The sequence below is a fragment of the Oncorhynchus gorbuscha genome, linkage group LG03 (genome assembly GCF_021184085.1).
Source record: "Oncorhynchus gorbuscha isolate QuinsamMale2020 ecotype Even-year linkage group LG03, OgorEven_v1.0, whole genome shotgun sequence".
NCBI lineage: Eukaryota > Metazoa > Chordata > Actinopteri > Salmoniformes > Salmonidae > Oncorhynchus > Oncorhynchus gorbuscha.
In genome coordinates, this window is record NC_060175.1 from 34649271 (window position 1) to 34669020 (window position 19750).

General features: G+C 40.6%; 1 protein-coding gene across 3 annotated transcripts in view; it reads left to right on the plus strand.

Moving 5' to 3' along the window:
• The window catches only part of LOC124031260 (6-phosphofructo-2-kinase/fructose-2,6-bisphosphatase 4-like), a 42462-nt gene that overhangs the window by 2099 nt on the left and 20613 nt on the right, over window positions 1-19750 (plus strand). The window contains exon 2 of one of the 3 annotated variants that reach the window (XM_046342319.1): window positions 4240-4314. The exons of 1 other annotated variant lie outside the window; for it this stretch is intronic. Coding sequence is in view for 1 of the 2 variants with exons in the window: in XM_046342318.1 (XP_046198274.1) it covers window positions 7428-7446 (19 nt within the window). In the remaining variant the exon portion in view is untranslated. Of the gene's footprint in view, window positions 1-4239; window positions 4315-7282; window positions 7447-19750 lie in introns of all 3 variants that reach the window. One more of the 3 variants, XM_046342318.1, reaches the window with a different exon arrangement.

Below are 19750 nucleotides of genomic sequence, written 5' to 3' on the forward strand. Positions count from 1 at the left end.
TTTTTGTGGAATTGAAAAAAGTACTAATTTAATGCCTACTTAATGCCTACTGGAGAACTTATTTGTATTGCTTTTAATCTTTTTAATTAATTTATCTTATTAACACTTTGTTCTAGCTAGCTATTTGTATATGTAGCTATCAAGTAAAATACTATAAAATTCAAACTTTCGTTAAATCACACATGCAAGATAGCAAATTAAAGCTACACTCGTGTGAATCCAGCCAACATGTCATATTTTAAAAATGTTTTTCGGTGAAAGCATAAGAAGCTATTATCTGATAATAGCACTGCAGTAAACAAAGAGAGTAACATATTTCAACCCTGCAGGCGCTACTCAAAACGCAGAAATAAAATATAAAACATGCCTTACCTTTGACGAGCTTCTTTTGTTGGCACTCCAATATGTCCCATAAACATCACAAATGGTCCTTTTGTTCGATTAATTCCGTCCATATATATCCAAAATGTCAATTTATTTGGCGCGTTTGATCCAGAAAAAAACAGCTTCCAATTTGCGCAAAGTCACTACAAAATATCTCGAAAGTTTACAGGAAACTTTGCCAAAACATTTTAAAATACTTTTGTAATACAACTTTAGGTATTTTTAGACGTTAATAATCGATCAAATTGAAGACTGGTCTTATCTGTTTTCAATAGAGGACGAGAGGAAACTAACGCTACTTTTCAAGTCTTGGCCAACTCTCAACAGCGTTACCCTTTTCTAAGCTGGCCGTACTTCTTCATTGCATAAAGGAATAACCTCAACCAAATTTCAAAGACTGGTGCCATCCAGTGGAAGCGGTAGGAACTGCAAACAAGTGCCTAAGAAATATCATATCCCCATGACAGCCCATTGAACAGACAGCGACCTCAAAAATAAATCATTCTGAATGGTTAGTCCTCGGGGTTTTGCCTGCTACATAGGTTCTGTTATACTCACAGACATGATTCAAACAGTTTTAGAAACTTCAGAGTGTTTTCTATTCAAATCTACTAATAATATGCATATCTTATATTCTTGGCATGAGTAGCAGGAAGTTGAAATTGGGCACGCTGTTTATCCAAAAGTGAAAATGCTGCCCCCTATCCTAAAGAGGTTTTAAGAACAAATTGTTATTTATAATGACAGCCTTCCCCAGCCAAACTCGAACGACGCTGGGCCAATTGTGCGCCGCCCTTTGGGACTCCCAATCACGCTCGGTTGTGACACAGCCTGGAATCGAATCGGGGTCTGTAGTGACACCTCTAGCACTGAGATGCAGTGCGTAAGACTGTTGCGCCACTCGGGAGCCCAAATCTAGAGCCAAGCGTGTTGATTTTTAATCCGAGGGTATCCTGCTATTGATACTTGTTGAATTCTACAACAGAACATAACAACAACAGTAATTAATGAGGCAGTCTAGACAGCGCAGGTACTTTAAACAGAGCATGTGCTTGATGGTTGCAGCCCTATTCCACCTCTTTATGTTATTTTATTCATCTCTGCAAACACACTTGCTGTATTTAATAATATGAGCCTCATTTGCATATATTTTTTTTCGCACAAAATATTTTTAAAATAGATTTTCCTATTGTATATCTTGAGTGTATTCTTCACTATTGTCCAACTGTTGCATTTATTAAAATTGTTTTAAACTTTTTTACAATTTAGATGACAATTGCTACTTTTCTTCAGAATTGATCCAAGTCAGGCTGGACCACGTGACCTGATCATGTCACCTGACATGGTCCACGTTCATTTGCCAAACGTTGTCGAGTGTTGCAGATAGACATGCCATGAATATGTTGGAGAGGCATGTTTGTTTTACATTACATATCTGAATGCTCCAAAACGTCCTGCGCCCCCCAGGGAAAACTCCAGGGCCCAGGTCATATGGGCATAAAAAACTCCTGGCTCTACTTATGGCCCATGTCGATCCACTGAGTCTAATTTTATTCTTATTTGATGATTGTAAAGTACCCTTCACAGTGGTGCATGAGATCACAAAACGCTACAAAGAAGAACAGACACAATAAAAAGCTGAGTAGTGACTACAAGCATCAATCAGACACACAGAGGGAGGTAGCTTAGTTGCAACATTTGCCAATTCCCTATTAGTCATTTAAACATTGACATTGTTTTTAGAGGGGCCACCAAAATATTTGCACCGTCTTGGATGTAGAGCCAAAGTATCAGAATCAGAAGAATTTAAGGATTTTGGGCACTGGCCAGCCGGGCTAGTATACCAACATTTCTACTTGCCCTGGTCCAAAATCTGCTATGCAATATTCTAAAAGACAAAATTTCACCTGCATCTCGGGCTAGTTTGGCACATTTTCTACTCGCCCTGTCTGAAAAGTGCTAATTAGCCTCGGGCTAGTGTGCTAGCTGAATTTCTATCCCTGTCTCAGACACTAAATAGCCTAGCTACTGAGGTCAGAGTGACCGAGAGGCTGTTAACCTCAAAACACTCTGGGATGAGGGGGTAATGTGAGTGTGTATGTTAAAAGATTTAGGGGTCCACCTGTTTCTATGTCAGGTATATACAAAAAGGAGGTGTTTTGGAGGTGTGCTGTGGTAAGCAGAGGACTGAATTGGTAGGATCAGGCCAGTAATGTGTTCACTGTGACTGTTTGCCACAGGGAATATTCATCTCTCTGGGCTGCTGCTCTGCCAACAACGGAGCCTCCAGGTCTATAAGTGCTTGCAATCTCCCTTTCTATCCTTTTTTTTCTTCTTGACTCATCACTTGCTTCCTTACGTTTTTCTCCCTTATCCTCATTCTCTGCCTCTCTCTATCTGTGTGAAAGTTCAACCCACACTCAGAATCGCATTAAAGGCTCCAGGGAGGGATTTGTCTACTAGTGTATGTGTGTGTGTTCATTCATGTTCATGAATCCGTGTTTGTGTTTGTGTGTGTGTGTAGGTCACAGGGCTCAGCCTTTTTATCCCCATCCAGATAAGAATGCTTGGCTTCCTAAATAGCATAGCGTACATTGCATAATGAACAAAGAGTAAGAGTAGCATGCATTGAATGTATTTTATTACTAACGTGCAAAAATATGTCCTTAGGCCCATTTCATCATCGATAAAGGCTTATTTCATTTTCTCATTGATACTAGTCTAATGAAAGCAGGACCTTGAGGTAATTGTTTTGACTATTCCATGAATTGATACTAGGTCAGAGAGAGGCTGATGAAATTGGTTGTATGGGTGTGTTTTTGGTTTGTGTTAAGGCTTGCAATGCAGAGCTGTGCTCATTGGCGTAGCACAGTTTTGCAATGCCAGCAGGCAAGATTCGAGTAAGCCCCCCCCCCCCCAAAAAAAAAGATATGTTTGTTTTAGGAATTGACATTTATTTAAATTGCCATGGGGTTGAGAGGAAATGTTGCTGTTTTTAAAGCAAATTTCTTGCAATTAAACAGATTTTGCCATGGGGCATATTTAAAAATGTGCTTTTTTAAGAACTAATCTCATGCTATACACATTTTGCCATGAGGTTGAAAGAAAATGTTGCTGTTTTAAAGCAAATTTCCTATAATTCTAAACATTTTACTATGGCTTATGATGTGTTCATATGCTATCTGAGTGGGTCCATAAAGCTTGTGGATCCCCCCCGGTTCACAGTGTGCTTTCTACGCCACTGTCTGTGTTCTATTGTTAGGGCTAAGGAAAAACTCCTCGTCCTACTACAGAGTAGAACCAACCATTGCAGTGAAATGAAGACTGATTAATGCTAGTATGACCCTCCATAAATTGTCATTGCACTGCCAGCCCATTACCTCATCCCATTTTAGCTGGAGAAGAGTTGATGAGGTGAGTGGTGATTGTTGTGACAGAGTAATAAGTAAATGATATTTCAGAAAGAGCTTGACTTTAAAAGCAGAGTCTGTTCTGTCTGTGGGGTGGTTGGATCATCTCTAAAAGCTTGGATTGTGGAAAGTAACTTTACATTGGGACATGGCATCTGTGTTGATGCAGCCAACTGTGCATAATAAATACACAGCTAGTTTCCTTGATCATCACACATTCTTTTTGTAACTTGTTTCTAAAATGATGAGTATTGCTTCCTGGTTCCTGCATGTGATATGGCTCTCCTACATTATACCTTTAAGAAGGTCTCATGGCAAGTCTGTGTTGTGTTAATAGGCAAATCAGTTAAGAACAAATTCTTATTTTCAGTGATGGCCTAGGAACAGTGGGTTAACTGCCTTGTTCAGGGGCAGAACAACATTTTTTTTTTTTTTACCTTGACAGCTCGGGGATTCAATCAAGTCCAATGCTCTAACCACTAGGCTACCTGCTGCCCCGCACTAGCATTTCTTCTCCATGGTGAGTGGCTTTACTTCCCATCCTGATGTCTTCTAGAATGCAAACACATTCTGAACATTCTAATTGGTCCCAGAAACTGATGGGTTGGACCAGACCCGGTCAATATGATGATGTTATCAACTTTCGTACAATGACCCTCGTTTTTACATTAGCACGACTCTAGGATGGCAGTTTCAGACAATGTCGTCAGGCAAGCATTAACTCTGTCATATTTTCTCATCCTCCTGTAACCATGAATGCTCTCTCTCACCTAGAGAAAAAAGGAAGTTATGTAATGATGCTTCCAAATGAAAAACATAGAATGAACATGCAACAGGGCCAGGCATTGTCTGTAAGTAACGACCTCAAGTCCAGGGACTTTGTGTGTGTCAGTGAGACTAAGATGATTAGGCCTACCAGTAAGTGTGTACAGCAGGTGTCTACCTATTGGCTGATGAGATTAGTCCTGCTGACTTATTGACTAGTCTGGGATTGGGACATCTTTGACCATGCTGTCACTGTCACCCTAATATAGGCAAGGGGTGAAGAGGGTCAGTTGAGCACTCCTCAGTTTAGCATAGACTAAGATTTTCCGTGTGTGTGTGGTCGTCATAGGTTGACCAGGTCACCACCATATAGACATTCATTTTGTTAAGGGGCAGAAAACGGAGCTGATTGTGGACTACAGGAAACGGAGGGCCGAGCACGCCCCCATTCACATTGACAGGGCTGTAGCGGAGAGGGTCGAGCACGCCCCCATTCACATTGACAGGGCTGTAGCGGAGAAGGTCAAGCACGCCCCCATCCACATTGACAGGGCTGTAGCGGAGAGGGTCGAGAGCTTCAAGTTCTTTGGTGTATACATCACTAAGGAATAACATGGTCCACACACAGCAACACAGTCATGCAGGCACAACAACGCCTTCCCCCATTCAGGATGCTGTCATGCCAAATAGTGTCCCACAGCCAAATAGTGTCCCACAGCCAAATAGTGTCCCACAGCCAAATATTGTCCCACAGCCAAAAGGTCTTCCCCCCCCACACACACAATGGTATTCGAGACGCAATTAGCAAAGTCTTTTTTTATCAGGAAACCAATATGGACTATAGCCCGTCGTTTCAAATGGGAACAAATTAGTCATAGTGGGCAGAACAAGCAAGAAGGTGGGCAGAGCCAAGCACGAGCTAGCGAGATCCTATTGGCGCGTTCTAGCAAACATTTGCATATTTCTGTTAGGGAACGCCTACTCTGTGACGTGCATGTGTGCAATAACTAAATTTGCTTTTGCACTCCTTCTAAACAATGCCATTATTTTATTTTTTGGGGGAAAGGGTAAGGTCTACAAAATGTAGTCCACTCTGTTTGTAACAGATTGTAGTTTTGGGAACAGTATTGAGATCAAAAGTTTAATCGATGAGAAAATTTGAAGAATGTTGTCCAAAATCCATATCGTTCCATCTTCACCCACTGCTGTCCACTTGGCTTCCTCTTACTGCCATATTTGGTAGTGAGTGGAAACACCAAGCTGATGCTTTACATTTATACAGCCAGTGAAATATCAGTGTCATTGTTCTATCTGTCTTATTAACGTCCGTTGCTACGGATGATGCTTGTTGCTAGAACATGCCAAAATCTGCCTAGTCTACGTAATGAAAGAATAAAAATTGATAGCATTCGTTGCTATGCTGGTTGTTATGTTCTGATTGTCCTGAGGCGCATGCAGTCAAAATTCAGGGTAAAATGCGATCATTGTTATAGGTTATTTACACTATTTATGATATTTTTTATCTTTAAATATCAGATTATTTGATAAAGTACAAAACATGATCCATGCATGGTCATTGACGTTTACTTGCATGCAAAACTTGATTTAGCTAGCATGAGCATGCTGCAAGCAAGCATGGATACTGCAAATGATGGATGCAAACACTACTGTGAGGTAAGACCACTTTTACAAATCTCTTTATTTAGCTAGCTAGCTAAGCTTTGTATTGCATTATTTGTCTTTGTAATTCAGTTGATTTAAATAGCTATCTCTTATACAGAGTAGCATATGAAAAGTGCTATATCATCAGTAAAATGTGGGATAAAAGTGAACTGCTTAAATTAATCTTCTGGTCATCATGAGTGATCAGATTGTACCTGGGTCTACCATTAGAGAGGCTGGTTTCAGACTATGATCTATAAGTAGATCATTAGAAACCCTGTTGCAGTGAGGTTATTTTAGCAATAACTGTACCCATTGTATATCAATGTATGTGTGTAAATGAATTGATTTCTTGCTGAGTTACTACATTCATAATAGGTCGTTTATCCTTTGTTTTTCTTACTAGGCTGCCATGGTGCGGGCCTCTCAAACAACTTCCTCCCAGCAACAACAGAAATGCGAGCCAAGCTTTCAAACATAACATCAGGAGGCAAGAGAAACAGATATTTTACGTGTTTACATTGCACAATTTATATATTTTTTAAAATAGCATAATGTCTCAATTACGAACAGTATGTTGCCCTTGTTTTTTTTAAAAGCACCATTCCTCTGGAATCACTACTCTCACTGCAGCGAGTGAAACTTCAACCATGTCAGTCAGTCATTTTTATGTATTTATTTTACCTTTTATTTAACCAGGCAAGTCAGTTAAGGACAAATTCTTATTTTCAATGACATCCTAGGAACAGTGGGTTGTTCAGGGGCAGAATGACAGATTTGTACCTTGTCAGCTCGGGGGTTTGAACTTGCAACCTTCCAGTCACTAGTCCAACGCTCTAACCACTAGGCTACCCTGCCGATCCAACAGTGAGTGACAAACAAACGGGGAACATCTCAATAGTCCAAATTATCTCTCCCTGTCTTCTTAATCTGCACTAATGAATAATATCTGGACGATGTAAAACCTATCATCTCTTCCTTGTGTTTTTGAATCTTTCTACCTCCTGATTCTGCCTCTACCTTTTCCTCATCCTGTAACTGGTTCTCTCCTCTTCCTCCAGACGAAATCCTGCGTCTAGTGACGTCCATTTGCCAACAACCTGCCCACTCCATTCCACTCGACCCCAACCCCTCCTCCCTCCTATGTCTGACCACTGGCTGCTTTCTCTCCAACTTTGACTGCCAGTCGTACCCCTCCTCAAAAAAATGAACACTTCTCCGACAGGTATCCTTTCTTTGTTTTTTATCTTGATATACAAACTGTCAGTCGGATAGCACTGAATAAATCAGATTAAGCCGTTAACAAAACGTACAATTCATTGTGCTATATCTTGAATATTATTTAGCCCAGCTTCTAGACCGATATTTTGTATCTCGGTCATGATACATGTATCTAGTCTTGTTGCGGGCATGAATGAGATGCGCGCTCTTCGTTATTTATCTTCCCTATTGAACATACTATTCTCCGTCTTAAATTGTATTGTTTATTTAGATATTAGAGTACCTGAGAATGAATTATAAACATGGTTTGACTTGTTTGGATGAACTTTACCGGTAACTTTTTGGATTTATTGGTCTGCATGTTGAACGAGTGAGATCATTGGCGCCAACTAAACTGACTTTTTTGGATATAAAGAAGGACGTTATCGAACAAAACAACCATTCATTGTGTAGCTGGGACCGTTGGGATTTCAAACCGAGGAAGATCTTCAAAGGTAAGTGATTTATTTAATCGCTAGTTGTGATTTTTGTGACGCCTGTGCTGGTTGAAAAAGTATTTTGATGTGGGAAGCTGTCCTCAGATAATCGCATGGTATTTTTCGCCGTAAATCCTTTTTGAAATCTGACAACGCGGTTGGATTAACCTCTCTGCACACCGAACCCATTAGCGGGATGAAATTCGACAACATACGGTGATCGCTACATAAATAGTCATATTAAACACGAATGAAAATACAAGTGTCTCACATGTTTCGAAAGCCTAGAATCTTGCTAATTCAACTGCGTTGTCAGATTTAAAAAAGGATTTACTGCGAAAGAATACGATGCGATTATCTGAGGATAGAGCCCAATAAACAACTATTTCAACCAGCACAGGCGTAACAAAATCACTAACTGCAGTAAAATAAATAGTTTACCTTTGACAATCTTCTCTGTTTGCAATCCCAATGCTCATTGTTACACAATGAATGGTCTTTTGTTTGATAAAATCCATTTTATAGCCTAACACGAAACATTTTGTGAACCGCTTTTGTGAATTCCGTCTCATTCCATTTTCGACGACACATTCGATGAAAATACACACACTAAACGTGACTTTTCCAGTCATGTTTGGTTTCATTGCAATCAACTGGTTTGTTTGTTTGTAACACAACCAAACCTGATGGGTCATTTCGCGGGACGTATTTACTGAAAGAAACCGATTTGAAGACAACAAGTAATGACATCATTGTGCACCAATGATATGACCGCTGTTTCTTTGATTGACTTTTAACTCAATGACCACTGATCGTCTTGAAATCTAGCTGGGTAGATAGCCAATGAGCTGAGGTAAACGGCAATATGTCATGTTTATGTGTTGGAAGACCAACCCATTGTAGTAAACTCAAGCGTAAAGATGGTCATTCGCCATTGAAGTTTCATTCAGTGTTGTTTTTGTAAAGCGCATCTTCAGCTGTTAATATACAGTGCCTTGCGAAAGTATTCGGCCCCCTTGAACTTTGCGACCTTTTGCCACATTTCAGGCTTCAAACATAAAGATATAAAACTGTATTTTTTTTGTGAAGAATCAACAACAAGTGGGACACAATCATGAAGTGCAACAACATTTATTGGATATTTCAAACTTTTTTAACAAATCAAAAACTGAAAAATTGGGCGTGCAAAATTATTCAGCCCCTTTACTTTCAGTGCAGCAAACTCTCTCCAGAAGTTCAGTGAGGCTCTCTGAATGATCCAATGTTGACCTAAATGACTAATGATGATAAATACAATCCAGCTGTTTTGCAAGGAGGAATGGGAAAAAATGTCAGTCTCTCGATGTGCAAAACTGATAGAGACATACCCCAAGCGACTTACAGCTGTAATCGCAGCAAAAGGTGGCGCTACAAAGCATTAACTTAAGGGGGCTGAATAATTTTGCATTTTGTGTTAGAATACCATTTTGGTATTTTGTATATAGTTATTCCATTCAAAATGTATAACTTCACCAATTTGTCCCCTTGGGTACATTTGGGCTACTTGTGTGGGACATCTAGGTGACTTCATGATAAATGTCATGTATAGCACACTCATTTTGGATGTTATCATTCTGAAACTTTGCACAAGTACTGTTGCCCTCTTATGTTTTTCACTGAAATTGTCCCCATCATCCTATCTGAATGTTTGTTTTGTCTTGTTCATTTTAAAGATGATGATACAACAACAAATATGAAAGAAACGTATGGGTTTTTCATTGTATTATCTAAACCAGATCTATTGTGTTCTCCTACATTCAATTCACATTTACACAAACTTCAGAGTGTTTTCTTTCAAATGAAATCAAGAATATGCATATCCTTGGTTCTGAGCCTGTGCTACAGGCAGTTAGATTTGGGTATGTCTTCAGGCAGAAATGGAAAAAAGTAGGGGGGTAGCTGTAAGAGTTAACAAGAAGTTAAACTTTGAAATTATGTAAGACACTTGTATTTTCGTGAATGTTTTAATATTACGATTTTTGTATTTTGAATTTCGCGCTCTGCAATTTCACCGGATGTTGTCGTAGGTATCCCGCTAGTGGTTCATGCACCCTAAGAGGTTTTAAGGGTAGTGTTAGGATCTAACAATTGGATTGAATTATTTCCAGGCCACCGCTCGGTGACTCAAACAATGCATTTATTTTCAGAACCGTCCACTGACCATGGATTTACCCTTCGACATGGTAAAAGAGAAGCAAAACGGGGACAGACATAGGTCGGTAAATAAGTCACACGGTGGACTTGTACCAAAGGTTGCCTCTCGAGCTGTTCTCATTCTAGGTGTGACGCATCATTCCTTTTAGTAAACAAATGCACCTGGTTTTGTTTGGTTATTACTGCAGTGTGTTTGAAATGTGCATTTCGGTTAGAAGGGAATTTTTACACTGTGTATTATATGCATAACATTTTGAGTATTATAGCACGTAACTGTGTTTTTTCAGTGTATTTTGCCTGATAAGATGGTTAGTAAATATTAGTTGGTCAACCCGAAGATGGCGCCGGAGCATGTTACGTTGGAAATTGAATTAGGTCCCACCCTTTCAGGGGTCCTTAAAGGAATTAGTCATATTCCATCCATTCAGTCATTTTTAATGTCCTAGTCATTAATGTGTTACTACTGCCACCTAGTGGTGCTTTAGTTTAAGCCCTTTATATATTATAAGTGGTGTCATATGTCATTGTATTTTTTATGTACAGTACCAGTCAAATGTTTGGACACACCAACTCATAAGCACAAATCAGATGGCATATCGCTGCAGAATGCTGTGGTAGCCATTGCTGGTTAAGTGTGCCTTGAATGCTAAATAAATCACAGACAGTGTCACCAGCAAAGCACCATCACACCTTCTCCTCCATGCTTCACGGTGGGAACCAAATATGCGGAGGTCATCTGTTAACCTACTCTGCGTCTCACAAAGACTATTTGGACTCATTAGACCAAAGGGCAGATATCCACCGGCCTAATGTCCATTGCTTGTGTTTCTTGGCCAAAGCAAGACTCTTCTTCTTATTGGTGTCCTTTAGTAATGGTTTCCCTTGCAGCAATTTGACCATGAATGCCTGATTCACACAGTCTCCTCTGAACAGCTATGTTGAGATGTGTCTGTTACTTGAACTCTGTGAAGCATTTATTTGGGCTGGTAACTCTAATGAGGCTGGTACCTCTATTTCTGAAGCTGGTAACTCTAATGAACTTATCCTCTGCTGCAGAGGCAACTCTGGGTCTTCCTTTCCTGTGTCGGTCCTCATTTGAGCTGTTTTTGCAATAATATGGACTTGGTATTTCACCAAATAGGGCTATCTTCTGTATACCTCCCCTACCAACACAACTGATTGGCTCAAATGCATTAAGAATGAAAGAAATTCCACAAAATAATTTAAGGCACACCTTTTAATTGAAATGCATTCCAGGTGACTGCCTCATGAAGCTGGTTGAGAGAATGCCAAGAGTGCGCAAAGCTGTCATCAAGGCAAAGGATGGGTACATTGAAGAATCTCAAATATAGAATATATTTTGATTTTTATGAACACTTTTTGGTTACTACATTGATGTCTTCACTATTATTCCACAATGTAGAAAATAGTACAAATAAAGAAACTATTGAATGAGTAGTGTGTCCAAACTTTTGACTGGTACTGTATGTTATCCTGATATTAATGGCACTTTGTATTTTGCTCTCTCCTTGAGAATCCACACATTCGCTCTTCAACACCCTTAGGTATGTGTCAATGGTACACGCGGTAGCCTTCACAGTGATCATCCCATAGCTCTACATACTCTGCCTGTTGTAAATTACTTGGAGGAATAACAGTATACAAGTTAACCGTTCACTGTGCCTTGCCGTCATTGCTTTCTGACTGATGCCTGGAGGCAAACACGCTCAAACACGCTCAACCAAACCAGCAACCTAAGAATAATAGTCCTTTAGCCCTTATAGGTGAGGAACCTCAGACATTTTCCTCCAATCTGTTTTAAAAATGAGGCAAAGAAAGAGGACATGAGGAATCCCAAATCAAAACCTAGCCCTTACACCCTATGCACTTGTGTTGGTGTAAGCAATATGGGGACAATTCAACAGGGCCTGGATCTACCTGTAAACCTGTGTGTGTTTTCTTTCTGCATCCTTCTATGCCTCTCTTTCCCTTTTTTAATCTGCGCCTGTTCTTCAGGATCTAGTGGTTCTGGGACGCATACCGTATCCCTTCCCCAGACCTTGAGCCACCTGATGTCCTCCATGATCCCACTTTTCATGACATTATCTACAGCTACTGTTAATGTCATGTGGTTTGATAAAATCTGCTTAGGGACCTGTGCATGATATATCATCCTAGGCACAGTGAGATACACTACAGGGAAAGTGACCAGTAGAACCCCTTGTAGCATCCACAGCATCTCTATCCCACACATCAGAATTGAGATAAAGGATTTTAAAAATCACTTCACTTATATGTACTTGTAATTCATACTTCTGTTTTCTCAACTAAATTGTATTTTATTGTTTGTGTTGATGTTCACCTATACTCATGTATTTCAGTCTATAACTGCCATGTGGGTATATTAAATAAAATCAACAAGTTCATTACACACCTGTTCCACAATTATTATTATTATTTTTTTAATAATTCAATCTTCAATATTGCCCCCTTTTTTTCCCCCACAGGCTGTTCATTTAATTATTTGTTGTAATTCCCTTTTTGGTATTCGTGAGTTCAACATTATTCAACTGTCTGTCCTGTATTATATTCAACCACAAGTGTACTGCTGCATTACTGAGCTATGCCATGTGATGGAGGTAGGAAAAAATAATCATAATAGGACTAATGGCATACTTTAGTAAGACAAGGGAAGCTCAAAATATGCCAGTCAGAGGAGCCAGTGTATGACTTTAACTGATTTTCACATTACTGAAGTGTTAATAGCTTCATGGGAGCTCACTTTGCGATCTGAAAGGTAAATGAATATGCAGTTTACATGTTTTCTTTGATATTTCTAAAACCAAGAACATGACTTTGTTGTTGAAATGTTACGGAACACAAAGTAGTTCAAAGTAATGTTTTCATCTTAATCAATGAAATTGTCGTGGAAATAAGCTTTGTTTACATAGCAGGAATGAAAATAATGGAATTTTGGCTGTAATGAGGTCCAAAATTTGACGCATTAACTTATCAAACTGTTGATATAGCGGGGGGGGGGGGTTGGCAGGTGGACACTATTTGGTATGACATGCCCTCAGATTCTCAAAAAGTTCCACTCTCAATTGTGCAGCTGTATGTTGACTGGCTGCATCACCGCTTGGTAAGGCAACTGCTTGGCATGCGACCACAAGGTGCTACAGAGGGTAGTGCGTACAGTCCAGTACATCACTGGGGCCGAGCTCCATCCAGGACCTCTATACCAGGCGGTATCAGAGGAAGGCCCTAAAAATTGTCAGACTCCAGCCAACAAAGTCAAACTGTTCTTTCTGCTACCTGTGGTGGAATTGTTGTAATCAAACGGAGACTTAAGATTCCTTCAAAACAATCAAACTTTATTATTGAATTAGTGCAGGAATGGAGTTGGTTGGTAATCACCCCTGGAGGTGATCACTGAGAACTCAACAAGCTGGTTTGAGCCACAGCATTTTATAGCAAAGTCCATCCTCCTTCAGTCTACATATAACACACAACAGATTTATGGAATGGGTCACAAGGTTAAGATTTGTATGAAAGATCATTATAATTCACTGCAGACAGTATCTGCTTCATTGTGTTTTCATCGCAGAGACCAGTGTCTGGCCCCCCAATGCCATACTGGAGCCATGTCTCCCTAGTACCGTATAGAAGAGAAACATTAACTCATGCTCTGGAATGCACTATCCCCAAAGACATAAATCTCCTCTCAGTGTTATCTCCCAGAGGCCCACTTTCAGTTCACACAGACACAATAGAGAGTTAAAGGAACCCTCTATTTTGTTGCATAATACAACCATTTGATGCAATTAAAGTATTATAACCGGCTTGTAACTTCCACCATAATCCCCCATTTTTGAGAATTCTCTCAATTTTAAAAGAAAATTTACAAGATTTAAGAACATTATCTCATGTAGAAAATGCATACATTCTTCATAAAACAAGAAGCATAAAAGCAATAACTCATTGCATGGGTTCCTGCACGTGACTAACTGCTATAGCACTGGCTCAGCCTGCTTCCAAGAAACTTAGTGATGTCTCCCATTTCAACCTCCAACCCATTTTCTAAGCATTCTAGCAACTTGTCTGTGGAGGTCATGATACAGTCACCTGCACGAACCCATGAAGAAAAACAGAAGATGCATACAGTTTGAGATTCAAAGCTATATCTTCATAGACCGTGAAAAGCACATATATAATGCAATGCAACAATTTAATAAAAGCAGCTTTAGTTATCTATCACACTCCAATAGATCAGGATGATGGAAATAACTATTTCCTCTGGCGTCTTCTTCAAATAGCTTTACAGTTCAAAGTGGATGGCCCATGATAATGTCCCAATTTCAAAGTCTCACCTGAGCCGCCATCACCTTTACCACCCATTATGTCTTGTCCGTTTGGCAACCAGTATACCAGCAACATAAGAGAAGTTTGGAACAGATTTCTACCCATGCTCACTCCATGTGGACTCCGGTTACAATCCTCAGAGAACAGACATGAGAAAAGCAGTTGATCGCTCCGATCGGTTGCTGGCTCAGGACTCTCAATAGAAGTGGTGGGGACAGGGTTGTATTGAACGCCTTTGTCGCTCTTCTTCAGCCAGTTAGAGGGGGTTTTGAGGTACACGCACTGTTCGATCCAATTATCTCTTCCATGCATTAAGACACCGACTGAGTTCTCTCTCATGATAATCTCGAGAGGACCGATCAGAACAACAGTTCAGTTCAATTTTGATTCAGGAAATCCATTAATTACGGTCTTTGTTAGGAAGAAATGGTCTTCACACAGTTCGCAACGAGCCAGGCGGCCCAAACTGCTGCATATACCCTGACTCTGCTTGCACAGAACGCAAGAGAAGTGACAATTTCCCTAGTTAAAATAAATTCATGTTAGCAGGCAATATTAACTAAATATGTAGGTTTAAAAATATATACTTGTGTATTGATTTAAAAGAAAGGCATTGATGTTTATGGTTTGGTACACATTGGTGCAACGACGGAGCTTTTTTCGCGGATGCGCTTGTTAAATCATCACCCATTTGGTGAAGTAGGCTGTGATTCAATGATAAATTAACAGGCACCGCATCGATTATATGCAACGCAGGATAAACTAGTAATATCATCAACCATGTGTAGTTAATTTGTGATTATGTTAAGATTGATAGTTTTTTATAAGATGAGTTTAATGCAAGCTAGCAACTTACCTTCGCTCCTTGCTGCACTCACGTAACAGGTAGTCAGCCTGCCACGCAGTCTCCTCATTGAGTGCAATGTAATCGGCCATAATCGGTGTCCAAAAATGCCGATTACCGATTGTTAAGAAAACTTGAAAATCGTCCCTAATTAGTCGGCCATTCCGATTAATCGGTCGACCTCTACACGAAACTCCCATTTTCCCGGAAAAACAACATTTTGTTAGCCTTCACTATACTACACCATTTCAGCAACCCAAAAGTTTAAACTACAAACAAAACATGACAATAATGATAGGTCCACTGTACTCCTTCTGATCATTCATCGTTTGTTTTAATCTACGTCAATGTTTATGTGCTCTTAATTTAGCATATGCTACCCTTGGACACTGCAACATGTATCTCGCCACCAAGTCAACAATTCACTCCCATATTATATGACTGGTCTCTCTTTTCCATAACCATGTCAAATTATCCTGGTATCATTACTAGACCAATGTCCAACAACATTTGTGATAGCTGTTTCACCTTAGACTGTTCCTGTTACCCATCTAAATGTAATACTTTTTTTCTGTCGCAAATGTGGTACATTTCTCAGCATAAGGAATCAGTGATATTTGATCCCAGCCATTTAATAAAAAGTTGTTTGAGACGCGATCTCCTATGTCTCCCTGAACATACATACTGTAGGGGACTTCCATTAGTCCCGGAAGGAAGAATTCTACTCAAAACACTCAGATACTACAGTGTTTCATTAAGTGAAATCGACACCTAAAATAAACAATAAACAAACCCGTAACCCCTTTCCAGTAATCTAATAATTTCAACCTGTCGCCTTAACAGTAAAAATATTAATCTGATGTTTAAAATCTAGAGCCTTCAAAAAGTTGGTGCTGTCTCATCAGCGTAATAGTCAAAACTACAATGTCACCCACTCTTAGCGATGATCAAATCAAATGTTATTTGTCGCATACACCTGGTTAGCAGATGTTAATGCAAGTGTAGCGAAATGCTTGTGCTTCTAGTTCCGACAATGCAGTAATAACCAACGAGTAATTTAACCTAACAATTCCACAACTACTACCTTATACACACAAGTGTAAAGGGATGAAGAACATGTACATAAAAATATATGAATGAGTGATGGTACAGAACGGCATAGGCAAGATGCAGTAGATGGTATCGAGTACAGTATATACATATGAGATGAGTAATGTAGGGTATGTAAACATTATATTAAGTGGCATTGTTTAAAGTGGCTAGTGATACATTTTTACATGTATGGCAGCAGCCACTCAATGTTAGTGGTGGCTGTTTAACAGTCTGATGGCCTTGAGATAGAAGCTGTTTTTCAGTCTCTCGGTCCCTGCTTTGATGCACCTGTACTGACCTCGCCTTCTGGATGATAGCGGGGTGAACAGGCAGTGGCTCGGGTGGTTGTTATCCTTGATGATTTTTATGGCCTTCCTGTGACATCGGGTGGTGTGTAGGTGTCCTGGAGGGCAGGTAGTTTTCCCCCGGTGATGGGTTGTGCAGACCTCACTACCCTCTGGAGAGCCTTGCGCTTGAGGGCAGTGCAGTTGCCGTACCAGGCGGTGATACAGCCCCACAGGATGCTCTCGATTGTGTCATCTTAATGATGAGCTTGGAGGGTTCTATGGTGTTGAATGCTGAACTGTAGTCAATGAACAGCATTCTTACATAGGTATTCCTCTTGTCCAGATGGGATAGGGCAGTATGCGATATGATAGCAATTGATTTGTCTGTGGACCTGTTGGAGCGGTATGCAAACTGAAGTGGGTCTAGGGTGGCAGGTAAGGTGGAGGTGATATGGTCCTTGACAAGTCTCTCAAAGCACTTCATGATGACAGAAGTGAGTGCTATGGGGTGATTGTCATTTAGTTCAGTTATATTTGGGGCCAATGGGAGGAGGTGGGAGGCCCACAGTCCTTGGTAGCGGGCCATGTCAGTGGCACTGTATTATCCTCAAAGTGGGCAAAGAAGGTGTTTAGCTTGTCTGGAAGCAAGACATCGGTGTCCGTGACGTAGTTGGTTTTCTTTTTGTAGTCCGTAATTATCTGTAGACCCTGCCACATATGTTTTGTGTCTGGGCCGTTGAATTGCAACTCCATTTTGTCCCTATACTAACATTTAGCTTGTTTGATTGCCTTGCGGAGGGAATAACTACACTGTTTATATTCGGCCATATTCCCCGACCTCTTTCCACGGTTGAATGTGGTGGTGTGCTCTTTCAGTTGTGTGTGTATTCCGCCATCTATCCACGGTTTCTGGTTGGGGTAGGTTTTAATAGTCACAGTGGGTACAACATCTTCTGTGCACTTCCTAATAAACTCACTCACCGAGTCAGCGTATAAATCAATGTTATTGTCTGAGGCTTCCTGGAACATTTTCCAGTCCAAGTGATCAAAACAATCTTGAAGCGTGGTTTCCAATTGGTCAGACCAGCGTTGAATGGTTCTAGTCACGGCTACATCCTGTTTCAGTTTGTGCCTATAGGATGGTATAAGCAAGATTAAGTCGTGGTCGGATATACACGGCTGTGACTCGGCATTTGATTGTAAGGAATTCTAGATTGGGTGAACAAAAGGATTTGAGTTCCTATATGTTGTTATTGTTAAATCATGAGTCGTTAATCATGAGGCATACACCCCTGCCCTTCTTCTTACCAGAGAGATGACGGTGCTAAGCATGAAGAAACACGGTGGCTGTACCATCTCTGACAACATATCCCGAGTGAGCCATATTTCCATGAAACAGAGAATGTTACAATCTCTGATGTTTCTCTGGAAGGCTAATCATGCCCTAATTTCATCCACCTTGTTGTCTAGAGACTGGACATTGGCGACAAATATGCTCGGAAACGGTGAACGTGGTGCTCGCTTTCTAAGTCTGACCAGGAGGCTGCTCCGTCTGTCTCTCCTGCGAATTTAATGTTAATTTCTCTACCATAAGTCACCTCCAATGTCGTTTTGGAGAATTTGGCAGTACATCAAACCAGCCTCATAACCGAAAACCATGTGTAACCACACCAGTCCAGGCCCTCACATCTGGCTTCTTCACCTGCGGGATCGTCTGAGACCAGCCACCCAGACAGCTGTTGAAACTGAGGAGTATTTCTGACCCCTTTTGTGGGGAAAACGTTTTTGATTGGCTGGACCTGGCTCCCAAGTGCACCCCTGCCTAGTCATCTGAAATCCATAGATTTACAGTTCATATAAGGAAATCAGTCAATTGAAATAAATCAATTAGACCGTAATCTATGGATTTCACATTACATGACAGGGAATACAGATATGCATCTCTTGGTCTCAGATACCTTAAAAAAAGAGAGGCGTGGATCACAAACCAATCAGTATTTAGTGTGACCACCGTTTGCCTCATACAGGGTGACACATCACCTTTGCATAGAGTTGATCAGGCTGTTGATGGTGGCCTGTGCAATGTTGTCCCACTCTTCTTCAATGGCTGTGCGAAGTAGCTGGATATTGGCAGGAACTAGACATATATTTAATATTTATGGTAGTAGATGCGAGGCGCACCGGTTTGAGTGTGTCAAAAACTGCATCGCTGCTGGGTTTTTCAAGCTCAACAGTTTCCCATGTGTATCAAGAATGGTCCACCACCCAAAGGACATCCAGCCAACTTGACACAACTGTGGGAAGCATTGGAGTTAACATGGGCCAGCATCCTTGTGGAATGCTTTCGACACCTTGTAGAATCCATGCCCTGATTAATTAAGGCTGTTCTGAGGGCAGAAGGGGGTTGCAACTCAATATTAGGAAAGTGTTCTTAATGTTTTGTGTACACAGTGTAAATAATTAAGCAATAAAGCACGAGGAGGTGTGGTATATGGCCAATGTACCATGGCTAAGGGCTGTTCTTGTGCGCGACCCAATGCGGATTGCCTGGATACAGCCCTTAGCTGTGGTATATTGGCCATACACCACAAACCTCCGAGGTGCCTTACGCTTCGAACACTCCGACAGCGTCATTGCTTTCACTTTCTGATACCATTTCTGTCAAGCCGTCTACGCATACAGCATGGTTCATCGTTCAGAAACATACATTATGTATTTTCCATAAAGTATATGTTAAGAGTTTTTCTTGGGAAGCCAGATAAAGTACATTTTATACCAAGAGCAAACAACACCTTGCATGTGAACACACTGAATGATAAACCATGAGAATGAGAACCACGTTCTTCACGTCACTTTGTTTTGAGCCACCATTGCCGTGGGCTTTGAACGGCGCACCCAGCACACGCCCACGAGACAGCCCCATTTTCAAAACGATCACTTTTCATCCGGTACAATCTCCGCCCACCCGGATCAGCTTAATCGAATCCCCTCTTTGTAATATTTCTGTTGCCTCTTCTACAGGAATAGGCATATAGGTGGTTGAGAGAACATGAG